At 43.7% G+C, this 16054-nt stretch overlaps 1 protein-coding gene across 1 annotated transcript in view; it reads left to right on the plus strand.

The window, feature by feature from the left end:
* DOCK4 (dedicator of cytokinesis 4) overlaps nucleotides 1–16054 on the plus strand; it is a 503583-nt gene that overhangs the window by 242774 nt on the left and 244755 nt on the right. Inside the window, exons 5-7 of the mRNA XM_045288941.1 lie at nucleotides 4613–4709; nucleotides 8400–8548; nucleotides 12974–13058. Of these exons, the coding sequence (XP_045144876.1) occupies nucleotides 4613–4709; nucleotides 8400–8548; nucleotides 12974–13058 (331 nt within the window). The remainder of the gene's footprint in view (nucleotides 1–4612; nucleotides 4710–8399; nucleotides 8549–12973; nucleotides 13059–16054) is intronic.

The raw sequence follows: 16054 nt of genomic DNA on the forward strand, positions 1-16054 counted from the left end.
GTCCATGCCCCTCTTTTTAACAATCAGATGTAATTCGGTTTAAAACATACTCTATGACCTCATTAATTAATGAAGAAACCCTAGTCCCAGGGGTTAGGATTCCTACATATTTGTTTATATGGACATTCAATCCATAAAGCTTCCTAGATTGGAGTGGGTCACAGTTTTGTTTTGTTTTAATTTTTTGTTTTGTTTACCCTTAATCTCTGACTCATTCCCTGAACCCCAAGGAAATATATGTTTAGGATAAAGGAACCTCAGAATTGTGCATAAGTTTATGATTTGGGTATGAGTCCCTACCTGACATCAGGTTTTATTGGCATGCTGAGCACCAGACAGCAAGGAAGAGCAAGAGAGCTCTGGGGCATAGCTATACCTTATTTATTTATTTAATTGTTATCCAATGATAGCCTAGATATGGGACTGTTAAGTGGAAAATAAATTTTAGCCTAAAAACACTTGAAGGCCCCATGTTAGTGATTGTTACTAGGATGAACCTTGAGAACATTGTACTCAGTTCAGTAGGTCAGATGCAAAAGGGTACATATTGTGTGGTCCCACTTACATGAAATATCGAGAACAGGCAAATCTATAGGGACAAAGCGTTATTATTAGTGGTCACCAGGGGCTGGGATAAGGGGAAATGGGAACTTATGTCTAAGGAACTCTGCTGGTGCAATGGGTTAAGTGCTCGGCTGCTGATAGGCTGGTGTTTTGAACCCATACAATATAGCTCTGAGGAAGAGAGACTGTGATCAAGTCCTCTAAGAGTGACAGCCAAGGGTTTCTGGAGCAGTTTGACTCTGTCACATAGGCTTGTCATGAGTCAGAAGGAAACCCAACAGCAGGGATAACTTCCCCAGAGAAGAATCTCCTTCAGGATCATGCTGTTGCATGCCTTGTTTTAACTTGATTGACCCTTTATGGTCCACTAGGATGGAATAGCTACAGAGAGCACAGCCCAGATGAGTTAAACAAATGATAACTTCCGGGGCAACCACTTAAGACAGATTGGATGTGGATATGGGGTTTGATATGATTTATAGGAAACAATGGCCTTGCCTAAAATGCCAATTTTGTGCTTCTTAAATTTTTACATTTTGCTTGGAAAATACCAAATCAACTCCCTAAGACTGAAGTGTCTGTCTTTATGGTTCTTCCCCCTGTATGTCCCCACCATATTCCTGCCCCAGCCCCTGCAAGCTTTTAGAGCAAGTCAGACTGACAGGAGTCCTTAAATTAAATTGTAGCCTGTGAGCCGTGAGGCCAAGTCTGTACTGTGTAATTCCCACCGAGGCTACGCTGCTTTTAAATGTTACGTAGGTTGTCAAGTTTCCCTGGAAATTCATTGTTATACCTACTTGACTTTGCTTAGGATTATTTTATAATCTCCATCTCAGAATATTCATCATTTAAATTGCAACAGCTACTTCAAAAGCAAACGAAACATGCTATCATTTGCAGAGGTCATGTGTTGGCTTATTAAAAGGGTCTGTCTGTGCCACAGTTCATGTTTACTGTGATTCCTAGTTTTTAAATCCTGGCTTTGTGCTTTCAGCTGTGCTTAGTCTTCAGAGAATGGGCATGTGTGCAGGAAAATAAAAGAAGACAGGGAACGTAGGGATTTTAGTTCTTGCTGCCCTGAAGATCTCACAAATGACAGTTATGCATACTGGGGGCATAACATCAAAAAGGAACAACGGACAATTATTTGCCGCATGCTAAGAAATGATTTTCCCTCAATCAGATAACTAACATCATGTGCTTCTCTCTATTCGATATGTCAATGAGAAAAATACACTTGAATATCGAAGATAGCCATCCATTAATATAGTTGTGTATATATTTAGGAGCCATGGTAACATAATCTAATCTACACAGAAAGGGAAATAATTTTTTTAAGATTCTTTAAAAAGAAAAAAGAATTCTTTATAAAAAATTCTTTTTACCAAAATGAAACCAGAGATAAGCAAAAAGAGCGTATTGTATGCAAAGATAGGAGGGTGTTGTTCAGAGCTGGTCAGTAGATACCGACTCAGGAGAGCCTCCTTTGACAACACACCTGGCCCATGGGTTTCCTATGATGTCATCTTTCCCGGGAATAGAGCTCCAAGGTTTTCACCCACCGAACCGAGTGGCTCCAGACCACCTTCATTTTGGTTAGTCTTCAAATGCTTCCCGGTACAGCACCAGAGCTCCTGAAAGATGTGACGAGGTTGTTGGTAGGTGCCATTGAGTCCTTCCCCACTCACCACAACGGAGCCAAACATTGCCAGCCCTGTGCCATCTCCACCAGGGTTCTTATGTTTGAGCCCAGGCTGGCAGCTACTGGGCCAATCCATCTTGATCCAGAGGACAAATTAACTTTTCAAGGCCCCCCCCCCCCATCCCCTCATCGTTTTATCTGTCTAAACAGCAGGACCAGAGTAAATATTAGATGTTGGGTTGAACATTTCCCAAGTACAGTTTCTGACTCTCAGACAGGAAATTGGAAGACTCTGTTACCATAGAGAAGACCATTCTGGAATGGAAATTCAAATCTTCCTGATCAAAGTGCTTGATAAGTTTGGTAATGCATGATAACATTTCTATTTGTACTAATCCTTTCTCATGGCCCCATTTACAAAAACTGGAGGGGATATTAAAGTAATCATGTGAGTGTTTATCCAGTTTCTGCATCTCTAGTTATTTAGAACCTTGAGCTTCTTTGGAAGTTGTCCTTGTGCAGTTATTACATCCTGATGATTGAACAAGTGTTTCACTCGCTTGGCGTGAAAAGCAAATGTCACTTTGGAGTTGATGTAGCCCACTGACCTCATTTTATGGATGAGGGCTTTGGGGCTCAAGAGGTTAAATGAGTTGCTGCCTAGGGGGTCAAGCCTTGGCTGGAACAGAACTTTCTGAAAATCCTCTGCCCCGCCTCACCGTGATGACCTGTCTGGGTAAACTTTGCTATTTGTTGTGGTATGATACTATCTGACCTGTCTGGGTAAACTTTGCTATTTGTTGTGGTATGATACGATCCGAAGTGAGGTGGAAGCCTGCTTTCTCACCTGACCTATTGTTGCTACTTGGTCATTAGGCTCCATCTAGTTGGTTCTGAGTAATAGTGATTCCCTGTCCTGCTCCACCCTCACAATCGCTGCTGGGTGTGAGACCATCGTTCAGCTACTGTGTCAGTCCATCTCATTAAGGCTCTCTTTGAGGGCAGTTTGTGACTGTGTAAGATTAGCCAGGTAGGTCATTGATATGGCTGCTATGCCACTGATATGGTTTCAAAGTCCTCAGACATGATTTGGGGTACTTCTAAATCAGACTCTTCAATTTGTCATTGCAGAATAGTAGTCCACATGACGGTCCAATTCAGTATATCTATCCATTCAGCTCACTGTGCAGTGATCTGTTCGGGTACTAAAAGCCCGGATGTTGTCTCTATGACATTTGCTGTTGTTAGGTGCCAGTGAGTTGGTACCAACCCATAAGGATCCTCAGCACAATGGAATGAAACGCTGCAGGCTCCTGCGCCATCCTCACTATTAATTGCTCCTGTGCCTGATCCCCTGGACGCAGCCACTGTGTCAGTCCATCTCGTCAAGGGTCTTTCTCTCTTTCACTCCCCCTCCGCAATGCCAACACCGTGTTATTCTCCAGGTGCTGGTCTCTCCTGACAATAGCCACATGTCCAAAATAGGTCAGACAAAGTCTTGCCATCCTTGCTTCTAAGGAGCACTCTGGATTTACTTCTCTTTCAATCAGATCTGGTTGTCCTTTTAGCAGTTCACGGTACTTTGATATTTTTCTCCAGCACCACAATTCAAACACATCTATTCTTAGGCCTTCTTTATTTAGTGTCCAATTTTCACATGCATATGATGCAATGGAGAATACTATGACTTGTGTCAAGTGGACTTTAATCCTCAGAGTACCGATAACATCCTTGCTCTTCCGATACTCTAAAGAGGTCTTGTGCAGCATATTTTCCTAGTGAAATAGGCATTTTGATCTCTTGACTTCTGCTTCTATGAGAACTGATTGTGGATCCAAGTAAGATAAATTCCTTGACAACTTCAACTTTTTCTTCATTTGTCATGATGTTACATATTGGTCCACGTGTGAGGATTTTGGTCTTCCTTACCTTGAGTTGTAATCCATACTGAAGGCTATAATCCTTGATCTTCACCAAGTGCTTGTATTCTTCCTCATTTTCAGCAAGCAAGGTTGTGTCAACTGCATATTTTAGGTTGTTCATAAGCCTTCTTCCAATACTGATGCTGCACTCTTTTTCATATGATCCAGCTCTCTGATGATTTGCTTGGTATATAGATTGAACATGTATGGTGGAATGATATAACCCTGATGCACACCTTTTCTGATTTTAAATCATTCAGTATTTCCTTCATCTGTTCACACAACTTCCTCTTGATCTATGTACAAGCTCTGAATGAGTACAATGAAGTATTCAGGAATCCCCATTCACCTCAAGGTCATCCACAGTTTATTATGGTCCACACAGTCAAATGCATTGGCATAGTTCATGAAACACAAGTAAACACCTTTCTGGTATTCTCTGACATTTGCATATGTCCTTTATTTTTCTTTCTTGATTTCACAGACAGTTTGAAATGATTATTCCCACTGAAGACTCAGTTATCACAGAAATGACATCCACGTTAAGAGACTGGGGCACCATGTGGAAGCAACTCTATGTCGTAAGTAACTTTTAATAACATAATTATTGTGGTAGAGTTGTTTTCAGAAACATCTGAACATTTGCACAGGAATTATTGTAATTGTTACGTCTTGGTGATTCCATCGAAGCATCATGTGGCAGAAATGCTCTGCAGGTTTTTGGCTCTTGGTGACACAGTGGTTAAGCATTTGCCTGGTAACCAAATGGTTGGCAATTTGAACTCAACAGCCCCTCCCTGGGAGAGAACCACCAACCTTTCAATTAGCAGCTCAGCATGAATGCACATCAGCAAATACCTGATTATCTTTGGGTGGCAGAAATGGTGAAGCTGTCAAAAGGGTGGTGGTTGCAATACATCCAGAGGCTGGCTCTTCTAGAGGCTGCCCTGATAGTCTGTCTGCCTCGGAAACATCAGTCTTCAGACACTGCTTGAGCAGTTGTGTTCTGTACACAGCGGGTCGTCATGACTCAGAGTTGACTGGTCAGCAGGTAGCAACAACAGTATCTGAACACCTGCAGTAAATCAGTAGCACTCCTCAGGGAAAGCAACACGCAGATCTGAGTAAGACAGTCTTGTCATAACCGCGTGTCTACTGAGCAAATGTGCTACAATATAAATGATTATATTTCTGGCATCTCGTCAAATTGAATGTTTTAGGGAGGGGGTAGGCCTGCTGAATATTATCAGAGGGAAAGAAACTTAACGTTCAACATAGCATTCGTTTTAAATTATATTTTATTATATACATATGTATTTTTTTATGTTTGAAATGACCTTGTATGTCATTGAAAAATCCAAGTTCACTTCAGTTTTACTTTTCTTCCTTTTTAAGTCATGCAGACCAATATTTAGATCGGAGGGGTAAAGAAACTGGAGGTGTGGCCCCCCCACCCCCCCGAAGCAATTTTAATTAATTAATTAATTTTGGGGGTTAACCCCTCCATTTTGCCACCCCCCATCTCTCCCTTCTGCTGCCTTTATTTTCATTCTATAAAGAATTTAAGTACATTATAAATGATGATGCCTAACTTGAAGTCACTGGGTTAAATCCAGCCGCGGCTCTGTGTGAGAAAGAGGATTAACTGCTTCTGTTAAGATTTACAGCCTGGTTCATCACTGTGAATCAGAGTCGGCTTGATGACAATGAGTCTAAATGGTAAACGTCTTAGCCAGAATCATTGTCATTGTCCTTAATATACTAGCACAAGGAATTTGCAGGGGTGAGGGGCACATAATCAGTTTTATGGGTGGAGGAGAGGTATTATGGATGTCTGTATATGTTTACTTATTTATTATAACTGATTACTTGATTGAACACTTAGTTTGTGCCAGGTCCCTAAAGGTAGGAAGTACATTCCATATAATTTCTCCTTTAATTCCAAACCCATGCAGTGAGATATTAACTGTTACCTGCCCCACCTTCAAGTGAGGACATTGCGGCACAGAGTGATGGAAAAGTGAATCTGATCTGATTCTTATCCTCTCCTCACTCTGAACCATTGTCTGTGCTGTAGCTGGGAGGCAGTAAAGCTTTCAGGAAGATGATGGCTCTTGCTTCTTTCATTTGTTAAGAAACTTAGAGCTTACTCATGTGACGACTTGAATTAAACGGACAGAAATCTATCGTGCCAATCCAGACACAAACGGGCCGGCCAACAGAGAACCCAAATGCATGAGGGCCATCGGCACCAGGTGGCAGTTTTTATGGCCCGCTACATCTTAACTGGCACAGGCTGTTTCACTGAGCCAAGCAAACCTTTAACAGTCTGATGAAACCGTTTTGATGTTGGGGTGTCTCTGACTTTGAAACTGATGGTGATTTTTGAGGAGTTACTACTGAAATCCACACAGCAGTCTTCGATGAAATGTAGAATTGACACTTTGTCGGGTTGAGATCTCTGCAAAGTCAAAGTCACTGTGACCTCAAGGACCTGTCACCAGGGACTTGCGATGAACAAGCTCTCTGCCTCTTTTTAAAATTTGGCTTGAAAAGGTTGAAAAATCCAAGCGTGGCTTCGGCGCCAATAACAATGTGCATGACACTAACATGGGGTGGGGGGCACGCTAGCTGAAACATTTAAACCACTGCATTCCCAATGCCCAGCAAGAGAATTCTGAAAATAGTTGGGTGATGAACGAGAGCACCAGCACTTTTTCTTTGATGTCGCTGCTGGTGAGGAACACAGTTGAATTTGTTCCTCTGGCAATCCCTTACCTTGTTACTTTTGCCTGCTTTTGAGGATGTAGGCATCTGTCAATTCGCGGAGACACACCTGGTTTGAAAATGTACCTGTTGTAAACTCTGGGAGCCAGCCTTCTTCCTGAGAGATCTCAGCGCTTTCCTGGCTACTGGCATGATCGTCCAGGGTGAATGTCCTGCAGGAATCAGATATGGGAGATTATGAATGAGGCAGTTTAGGCCAGGGCAAACCTTTTGGTCTTCTCTTGACCGTATGTGCCAAGTGTTTTGATTCAAAATTGTCATGCTTGAGTGTATTTGCGCCCACATTTTTTTCTCCTGATGGTTTTAGGGCACCTCACTTTTCCACTGGCAGCTCGTAGAGGAGGGCAATAACATCTTGTAAGTTGTGGGCTGCATATGAGAGAACTCAAAGGGGCTTCAAAGAGTTTGTGAAGAACGGGATTAAAGCCCAAGGGAAATTCTCTACACACATTTCAAAGGCCCTTGGTATAGATGAGTATTTAACATAGAAGCACAAGGCTGGAGAATGACTAGTTGCTTTTTGTAATCTTTTAACAGTCTTTAAAACTAATTAAAATATGTAACCACCCCAAGTCTAGGAGAAACACACCTGCCATTTTGGATTGACATATAGACCCTAGGCTGGGTGTTGTATTTATATTTTCCTTAGGATTTTCTTAGGTCATTTTTATTCCCCCATCTCATCGAAAAGTTTCATTTGTTTACTGACCCTGGGGTTAGTATAAAGCCACTGTCGACATTGACACCCAAAACTGGATAGTTTCCATTTTAAGGCAAATAAATGTGCTCATTTTCCAAAACACTCAATTTTCACAATTAACTTTTGTTACATATCTTACATGTGGCAGGTTTTTATTAAGATATTCTTTTAACCAAGTATGCAATGCTGTCCCCTACTCTCTTCATTTCACAACAGATCTAAGGCATTTTTTACATTCTTTTATAGTCTTCCTACCCAGCCAGTTTTTAAAGAATCCTAACATTATGACTGGGTGTCATACCAGTTGGGGCTGTGATTGTATTCTCAGAGAGCATGTGTGCAGCCAGGCCTGTGGCATACCGGAGCCCCGTCAAGAGTACAGTCTTGGAAACTTACAGGGGCAGTTCTACAAAGATTTAGTAGTTCCACGAACACAAGACCCTATAAATCGAGGTATTCCCCCCCCCCCCCTCTCTCACTGGATGCTGGGGCTCCACAACACAGACCAGCCATGGTTGCTGGGAGCTGCCAGCCAGTGGAGGACACAGGCATCACACTGCTACTCACAAGAGTGTTCTGTTTCCATGCCTTGAAAAGACTTGTATGGGAGCGTATGCCCTGAGTCGTAAGTGAGACGTGCTACAGCCATAGAGCAAGTCTATTGAAGGAGATTCCCTGGACCATCAGACAGTGGCAGGCACAGGAGGGGTCAGCAGGATCTGCTCCCTCTCCTTCCTCTTTGTCTACCCCACCACTCACCGTCTCCAATTTGCCTGTTGTCCAGAGGAACGAAGGTGATCTCTTCCACCGGCTGTGGCACATCATGAATGAGATCCTGGATCTGCGGCGCCAGGTGCTGGTGGGCCACCTTACCCACGACCGCATGAAGGACGTGAAGCGCCACATTACTGCCCGCCTCGACTGGGGCAATGAGTGAGTACTGCTCAGTGCAGGCCCTGTCCCCTGTGGGTTGGATACAACAGAAATGTCACAGACATTCCCAGGGGGCTGGTGACATCTCCAGAAGACAGCATGTGGGGGCTTTTCCACTTTTCCTTTGGGGGACTTAGGACAAACTGGTATTGATGGGCTGGTACGGGCACCGTTTCATGGTTTGTTTGCTAGTTCCCCGTGTGGTCTTGGAGTGTGCTCATTCTCACAGAAAACCAATTACCTCACAGTGGACCCAACCCTTGTGGCTTCTGATGAAAATGGGATTTCATTTTAAGCAACGGGTTTGAGGTTTGGCATATGCAAAAACAATGCAGGGGGCACATCTGACCTCCTCTGGCTACACAAGGGAGGAGGAGAATCCATCTCCATATTAACTGAAGGCCAACTAGGCAGAGGTCAGACACACCTCCAGCCTCCATCTTTCTGTACCGTATTCTGGCATTCACTGGTCCTTCCCCAGCACTCTGCTTCTCTGCTGGGTTCGGTAATACACTGCCATGGCTCTACACATACCCACTATGATGGGGGTTTATTAGGGACGTTAGCAGGTTACGATAAGCCAGGATCGGAAAACAGTAAGGATTCAGTCATTCATCCATTGTAACACCTCTTCTCAGCCAGCAGCCAAGTCCCTTTCTCTGCTCCTCAGCCACATGATTGCTTGTCCTCTGCCTCCATGGGCCAGGAAGCCCCCCTGCTGCTCTTCCTCACTGTCCTGTCTTCACACTATTCCTTTGCTCTGTCTAATGGCCTCCTTGCTACAGCCTCAGGTCTTGGTTTGGCATGGTCTCTGCTACATCTGGTCTTGGCCTCTGCCACTTCACATACCCTGTTTACACAGTCTCCCCTAATCATTTGGTGGGAATTACAGAGGCCTGAACAGAAGAGCCATATTAAGACATTTCACTTCACCATATCCTGTGACTTGCATGAGTTCATGCTTCTCATGACAATAGGTCACCGGGAAGCTGGGGGCAGATGCAAGTGTTCACCGTCTTTGAAAGTTGTATGGCAGGTACACCAGGAGGCGAGGACCAACCCTGGGTAGCCCGCTGTGCATGTCCCACTGAAATTCAGAAAAAGGATGCTTTTGTTCAAGATTCACTTTTAAATAAAACTGAAAGGTGACTAATTTAAAATAACTGTCTGGCACTTTAAGTAGTAGATTTCATCTAGTAAACCTCTGGCCGAGGTTGATGTCTCCACTAACTTTGAATATGAATATATGGGCGAGAGATTAGAAGAAGCCAACTTTGACCATGATCCTAGCCTTTCATTAGGCTTAACTTTAGGGAGACAACAGGGCCCTCAACACCCAAATTCCACGTGCTCTTTGGACCTGGGCAGGGTCATGGGGTGGGAGAGGAGAGAAGGAGGCAGGAAAGAAGCAAAGGACAGACACCTTTGTGCCCGGGAGGGATTCTTCTCTTCCAGAATTTGGGAGCATCAAGTTAAGGCTACGGCAGCACGTCTCCTAACCAAGGAAGATGCTCTCTCAGAAGCCAGTTCTGATACCCAATGAGGTGACAAGGGGAACCAACTCCTAATTCTGAACCTGTTCCACCACGGAGCCCTTTTAGACTATGTTGCGTGGGACATGCCGTTCCCACACACAGACAGTAGGTAAAGCACCCGCAGCCATTGAGTGCCACTCTGACTCAGAGCAGTTCTGCAGAATGGAGTAGAACCTCTCGGCGGGTTTTGGAGGCTGTAGATGTTTAAGGAAGACAGCTGCTTCGTTTTTCCCCTCCTGGAGCAGCTGGTCGGATGGAACGGATGACTTCTTTGGTTAACAGACCAATGGGTTCCTCACTGCACATGCAGGGTTCCTTGTAGGTGAAGGAGCGCCAATTCTTTCTCTAGAGACAATTCACACTGAACTGAAGTAAGTGGAGCTGTGGAGTGGCAGCAGAAGGTTGGAGCTAGTAACGCTGCTTCTTACAGACCAGCGGCACATTCCTGAGGCATCCTTGACTTGACTTCCTTGTCTTTCGAGGGAATAAGCTGAACCAGAGGAAGTCCATGGGTCTCTTCAGGGCAATATGATTCAAAACACACTGTTCTCTCCTGAGAAGGAGATCGGCCGGCAGAGCCCCTGGACTTGCTGGAGAGGACTTTGGCTGTTGGGTCTGAAGGCTGCCTGAGTGTTCTTTCATATGTTCCTTTATTATTTTGAAACTGCTCTTCAGTTTTTCTTTTGGTCCGCATTTAAAGGGGTGCTTTTACATAAAAAGGAAACTATGAACTTAGCTTATCGAAGACAACAGAAAGGTGAATCGGGCCAGAAGATCATGCTGTTTCCGATTTTAGAAAGAATGCGATGGCAAAAGGGAAGGACGAAGGTGTGAGAAACATTCATTCTGACTAATTATGACTCAGCTTTTAACTGAGCACAAGTTGGCACTATGGGTAGTTCTGTGGGCATTTGTTGGTAAATCGGTGAAACAATGATGCATGCATTTTATGAATTTATGAATTTTCTGAGCTCTGACTCTTGATTTCTTGGCAGTTTTTGACTGCTCATTTTAAAAATGGCTTAGTGGCATGTGGATGATGCAGCTATCTCGTTCTGTTCTTTGAAATATAAATTTGTTTTCTTATTGGACAATGTTAAATGGAAAGTGAATTAAAGTAATTCTCTTACCTGCTCCACAACATCAAATTGCCCTTCAGAATTAGTTGTCCACATGTGGAGCTCTGAGGAACCCTGGTGGTGCACTGGTAAAGCATTCAACGGGTCATGGAAAGGTGAGCGGTTCAAACCCACAAGTTGCTCTCAGGCTGAAAAGCGTGGCCATCTACATGCTTCTGCAAAGATTTACAGTCTTGAAATGCTGTGTGGCAGTTCCACTCTTCTTAGAGGGTTATCTACGAGATAGCAGCAGGTTAATAGTACTCTAGATAAGTACTAATTCGGAATGTGACTCCTTTTCCGTTTCCTGGGTGGTACAGTTTGTGCCCAGCTAATAACCAGAAGGATGATGGCTGAAGCCCACCTGGTGGCGCAGGTGACAACACAGGCTTGTCACGCTGCATTCACAAAGACGACAGCTGAGGAAACTGGGACAGTTCTGCTCTGCACACATGGGGCCTCCTAAGTTACCAATCTGCAACAAAAACAACCCCACAAGAATGGATGGGTTCAGTCTCAAGTTGTCTGAGAGGAAGTCAGAAAGTATTGCTACTGGGTTTCCAGGCCATACGTTCGTTTTGGTTGTGTTGGCCGCCAGCAGATGACTGATGACAAGTTCCCTGTCTTCTTAGTTCTCTTAGTCTTGTTGGGGTGTAGGGTGAAAGAGGTCCAATCAAAAGAGTGGCTTCTGATGAGATGCTGGGCCAATTGAATCCAAGAGAGGTCTGCTCTTAAGGTTCTTTTTCAGAATGCCAAAGGAGTAATCTTAATAAATTTTCCTAAAAAACACGAGGTGTTCAGGAGTTCTTATTAGAAAGAAATTCTAAAAATATTTAAAACTGTAAGGGTGAGACAAAGGTCACGACAGGTGCTCCCAGGAACTTGAACGGTTTCCTGTTGTGACATGAGTCTGCCTATTCTTGGAGGGCACCAAGGGCTGCGCTACTAGACTCTCACCAAGAACCTCCAACCCGAATCTTGCTCCTGCAGACTTGTTTTTGTTCCGAAAACCACTTGTCACATACTTGGCCCCCCCATCCATCTGAATTTCTCAGTTCAAATTCTCAAGGAAGGAATCTCATCGATGCTGTCAATGTTCAAAGCATTTTATAGGAGGCCACTCATGTTGTTAGCCTGTCTGTGGAAGATTTGTCCTTGGATCAGGCGGACTCTTGTGGGCTACTTAGGTCTGGATCAGAAAGGGAGATGGTCTGCTGCTTGTATGCCCCTTCCAGCAAAGACTGTGGGCAAGAGCTCCCAGGATAGGGTGGGAGTGAGGTACAGTGATACAGTCAAAACTGTCTCAAAGATGAAACTTTTTAGCACTGAAGGATCCTGGTGGTACAGTGGTTCAGCACATGGGAGGAGGACGTGGTCACCCGCTTCTATGCACATGGCCCCTTGGAAGCACTGTGGGGCAGTTCTGCTCCATCCTGTGGAGTCACTGACAGTTGGCAGCAACTGCACGGCCTGTCGGGAGGCTTCAAGCATTCTTGGGGAAGTCCATACTTCAGGAGCAGGTCCACCTGACTCTTCTGATGGGCCTTCCCTGTCACCTTCCATTTCTGAAGCTCTCCCCAGGGATCAGCCTTCATTACACGCACTGCCTCAACTATGTTTGCAAATCGTGGAGGTTAAGTAAGACATCAGTGAGGAAAACATGGTAGATCAGACAACGACTATGCAAACAACAAACAACGTAGTAAAAGGAATCCACTTTAACGTACAGTCTATAAAGGTTTCTTTTCTCCCTTGTGCCATTTGTTTTCTAGGCAACTTGGACTGGACCTGGTGCCCAGGAAAGAGTATTCAATGGTGGACCCGGAGGACATCAGCATCACTGAGCTCTACCGATTGGTGGGTACCGGACACCTAGGCTCACAGCCTCAGGGCTCATTTTGTGGTTTCCCCTGCACGCCTCGTTCTTGCTTGACTTGGTAAGCACAGGTTGTTCGGGGTTCTATTTGGAGAGAATCAAGAGAATTGAGGGCTGAGGTGATCATGCCCTGAGCACAATAGCCAGTCGTGCCACTCAGCTCCAGACTTCATTATGTTCTCTCCTTAGCCCTCCCAGCCACTTGGAGGGGTAAGCAGTTTGACATTCTTTTGCACATTTTTATACTTTTAAAATGTTTGATATCAGGACCGCTTTGTAAGCGATGGTTTTCACTCCTGACTCCTCTGCGCGTGTGCTCCTCACCACCTCCCACATCTCCTCGAGACACACCAGGGATGGACAGCGTCTCTTCCTCCATCTCCAGTTGCTGGCTACCCACCCACCCCTCTCACTCCCAATCCATTTCTTCCAAGTGCTGCTGGCTGTTGGTAACCCTAACATATTTTATCATTTTGCTCATCATGGCACCAGGTATAACCTGAGATTTATTTCTAGTTGTGTGGTAGATTAAAGTCCAATTTTTAAAATTTGACTGGGTATCTCGGTTCCCCAAATCTGGTCTAATTTACTTTGTATTCGGCCTAATAATCTTACTACTTCATTCTGTATGTACTGCAGATATAATGTCCCTTTACCTGATCCTCCGGTACTTCTTCAGCTCTTTTTGACAACTCAGAGTTGCAGGGGGAGATTGGAAAGGGCCTTCAGAGTTGCAGTCAAGCCACGTTTCATCGCACTGTGATCTAATGAGTGCTGCATCTTCCCACAAAGTTCCTGGGAAGAGTGTTGTCAGAAGGATTAGGACCCTTTGGGAAGATCCTGCTTCTTTGTGAGTAGCTTCCCCTGAAGATGATCTGTATCTGGAAAACAGTGTAGAAATCAGCAGGCGTGAGGTGGAACTTTCTCAATGCTGGTTGCCATTTGTTCTGCAGTCACTGATATGTTCAGAGTCTCTACACCCATGCTGTCCGTCGGAGTGATTTCGGTTTTTGAGGAATACCATGTATTTCCTGTACTTTGCTCTCAGTTTCTTGAGAGTGATGTGCCCTGCTATCCATCAGCACTAACCAGAATGTCTGTTTAAACAGATAAATAGTTAAAGGTCAGCTGCAGGAAAATCAAAACAAGAGTATTCTTACATAGCATCATCATTTCTTCTTGACTTATATACCAAATATTGCCTGTGTAATGTATTAATCAGTAACATCCTGAATTGTGACATCATTATTGTTGTTAGTTTATGTAATTCTTTTGGGCATCATACTTTTGTTTTTGTTTTTTAGGCTTTCCTGAATACTCAAGGTTAAGCCTCTTCAGATATTGCAGTATCTTAAAACATTGTTCAGTATGCCCCATGTACTCTTCGGCAGTACTTTACACCTAGTACACACTTTGTTTTATATGTCATTAGGGTATCATGAAAACAAATCATGGGTTTTTAATCTAAACAACTAGGCTTAAATTCTGGCTTGTCTATTGCCCTGCTCTGTGATCTTGGATTTACTGCTTCATCTCCCAAGTCTCATTTTTTTCATCTGTTGAAAGGGAAATAATGCCCACTAGGTTTGTTAAAAAGATTACTGAAGAAATGAATGTAAATTGTCTTTCTCTGGCAATAATATTTGCAACACACCTAAGAATTCAGTTGATATTTATTCTTTTCTCATCTGTATTTCATCCATATCAGAGAGGCAAGGTGGCATGAATAATTGATGGCACATGCTAAATTTTAGGATTAGATTTGCTGTGTTTAATAAAATGACAGGTGCTTAGACATAGTAGAAAATTGACTTCACTCTCTCTGAATCTAAATCCAGAGGTAGAAAGTTCTAGTGTTGTTTATGCTTTCAATGTGTCAAAAGCGATTAAGTCCTCCATTTCTGCTGTGTAGTCTACGGCTCTGATCACCATGGACACCTCAATGTGCAGTATAGCGGCAAGAGTTCCAGACATTATATCTGCACGCCAAGCAGTGGGAAGAGACAGCGTTCCCTCAGCTGATTCAAGTACTTAAAAGAACAAAAAACTTGCACTTGTCTCACTGTTCAAACATAGAAGAGTTACGTTCCCATAGCTAACTGAGGGTATCAAATATTTGATTTTTTTCCAGTTCAATTTTGTGTGCATGCATGCAATTGTGTGTGTTTTGTGGGTGCAAGAATAAGGCGGAGATTCACTATGCAGCCAAGCCCCACTTTTCAAGAGCAAGGTGAATCAGAGTCTGAAGGACGCTCTTAACTGCAGACTTGCTTCTCTGATGGGAGTGAGATCCCCCACCCCCACCCCTGCTTCTGAGGGGCTCACTTTATACCCAGCAGGATGACAATCACTCACAGCTGAATCACAGAACCAAGCACCTTCCCTCACCATCTTACCCAGACCCACCAGGGAAAAGTCATTAGTAGGAATAACAAAAACCAACCAGAGGTAGACTGGGCATAAATAATCCACTGCACTACAGTGGCATTTGTTGTTGCTGTTGTTTGATTTTATTTACCATTTTATATGGGCTGGCAGATTAATTTAGTCTCTTATGGATATTCCAAATGTTGATAGTGGCTTCCCAGAGAAGATTCTGGGGCCTCCTTTGGGCTCTAATTGATTAGGAGTCTCTGACATTGCCAGGAAAGACGAGAGGGCAGTTCAAATTCTGATCCAAAGTCTTCATTTTACAAAAAGGGAGAATAAAGCTTACTTTTCCATGCATGTCTTCTTGAATATAGTTATATTTTACTTTTTCTAAAATATGGACTTGGGCCAAAGAAAAGCCCGGACAATTATAAGCTTCAGAAAGACAAGTTCTCTTCTGAAGGAAGTTTTTTTTTCAACTCCACTTAAAAAAAATCTAGTCCTGGTAGCGTAGTGGGTTACACATTAGGCTACTAACCACAAGGTCAGCAGTTTGAAACCACCAGCCACTCCACAGGAGAAAGAAGAGGTTTTCTACTCCTGTAAA

Source organism: Echinops telfairi, unplaced genomic scaffold, assembly GCF_000313985.2.
Source record: "Echinops telfairi isolate 266 unplaced genomic scaffold, ASM31398v2 ScPeMD7_23;HRSCAF=83, whole genome shotgun sequence".
Lineage (NCBI taxonomy): Eukaryota > Metazoa > Chordata > Mammalia > Afrosoricida > Tenrecidae > Echinops > Echinops telfairi.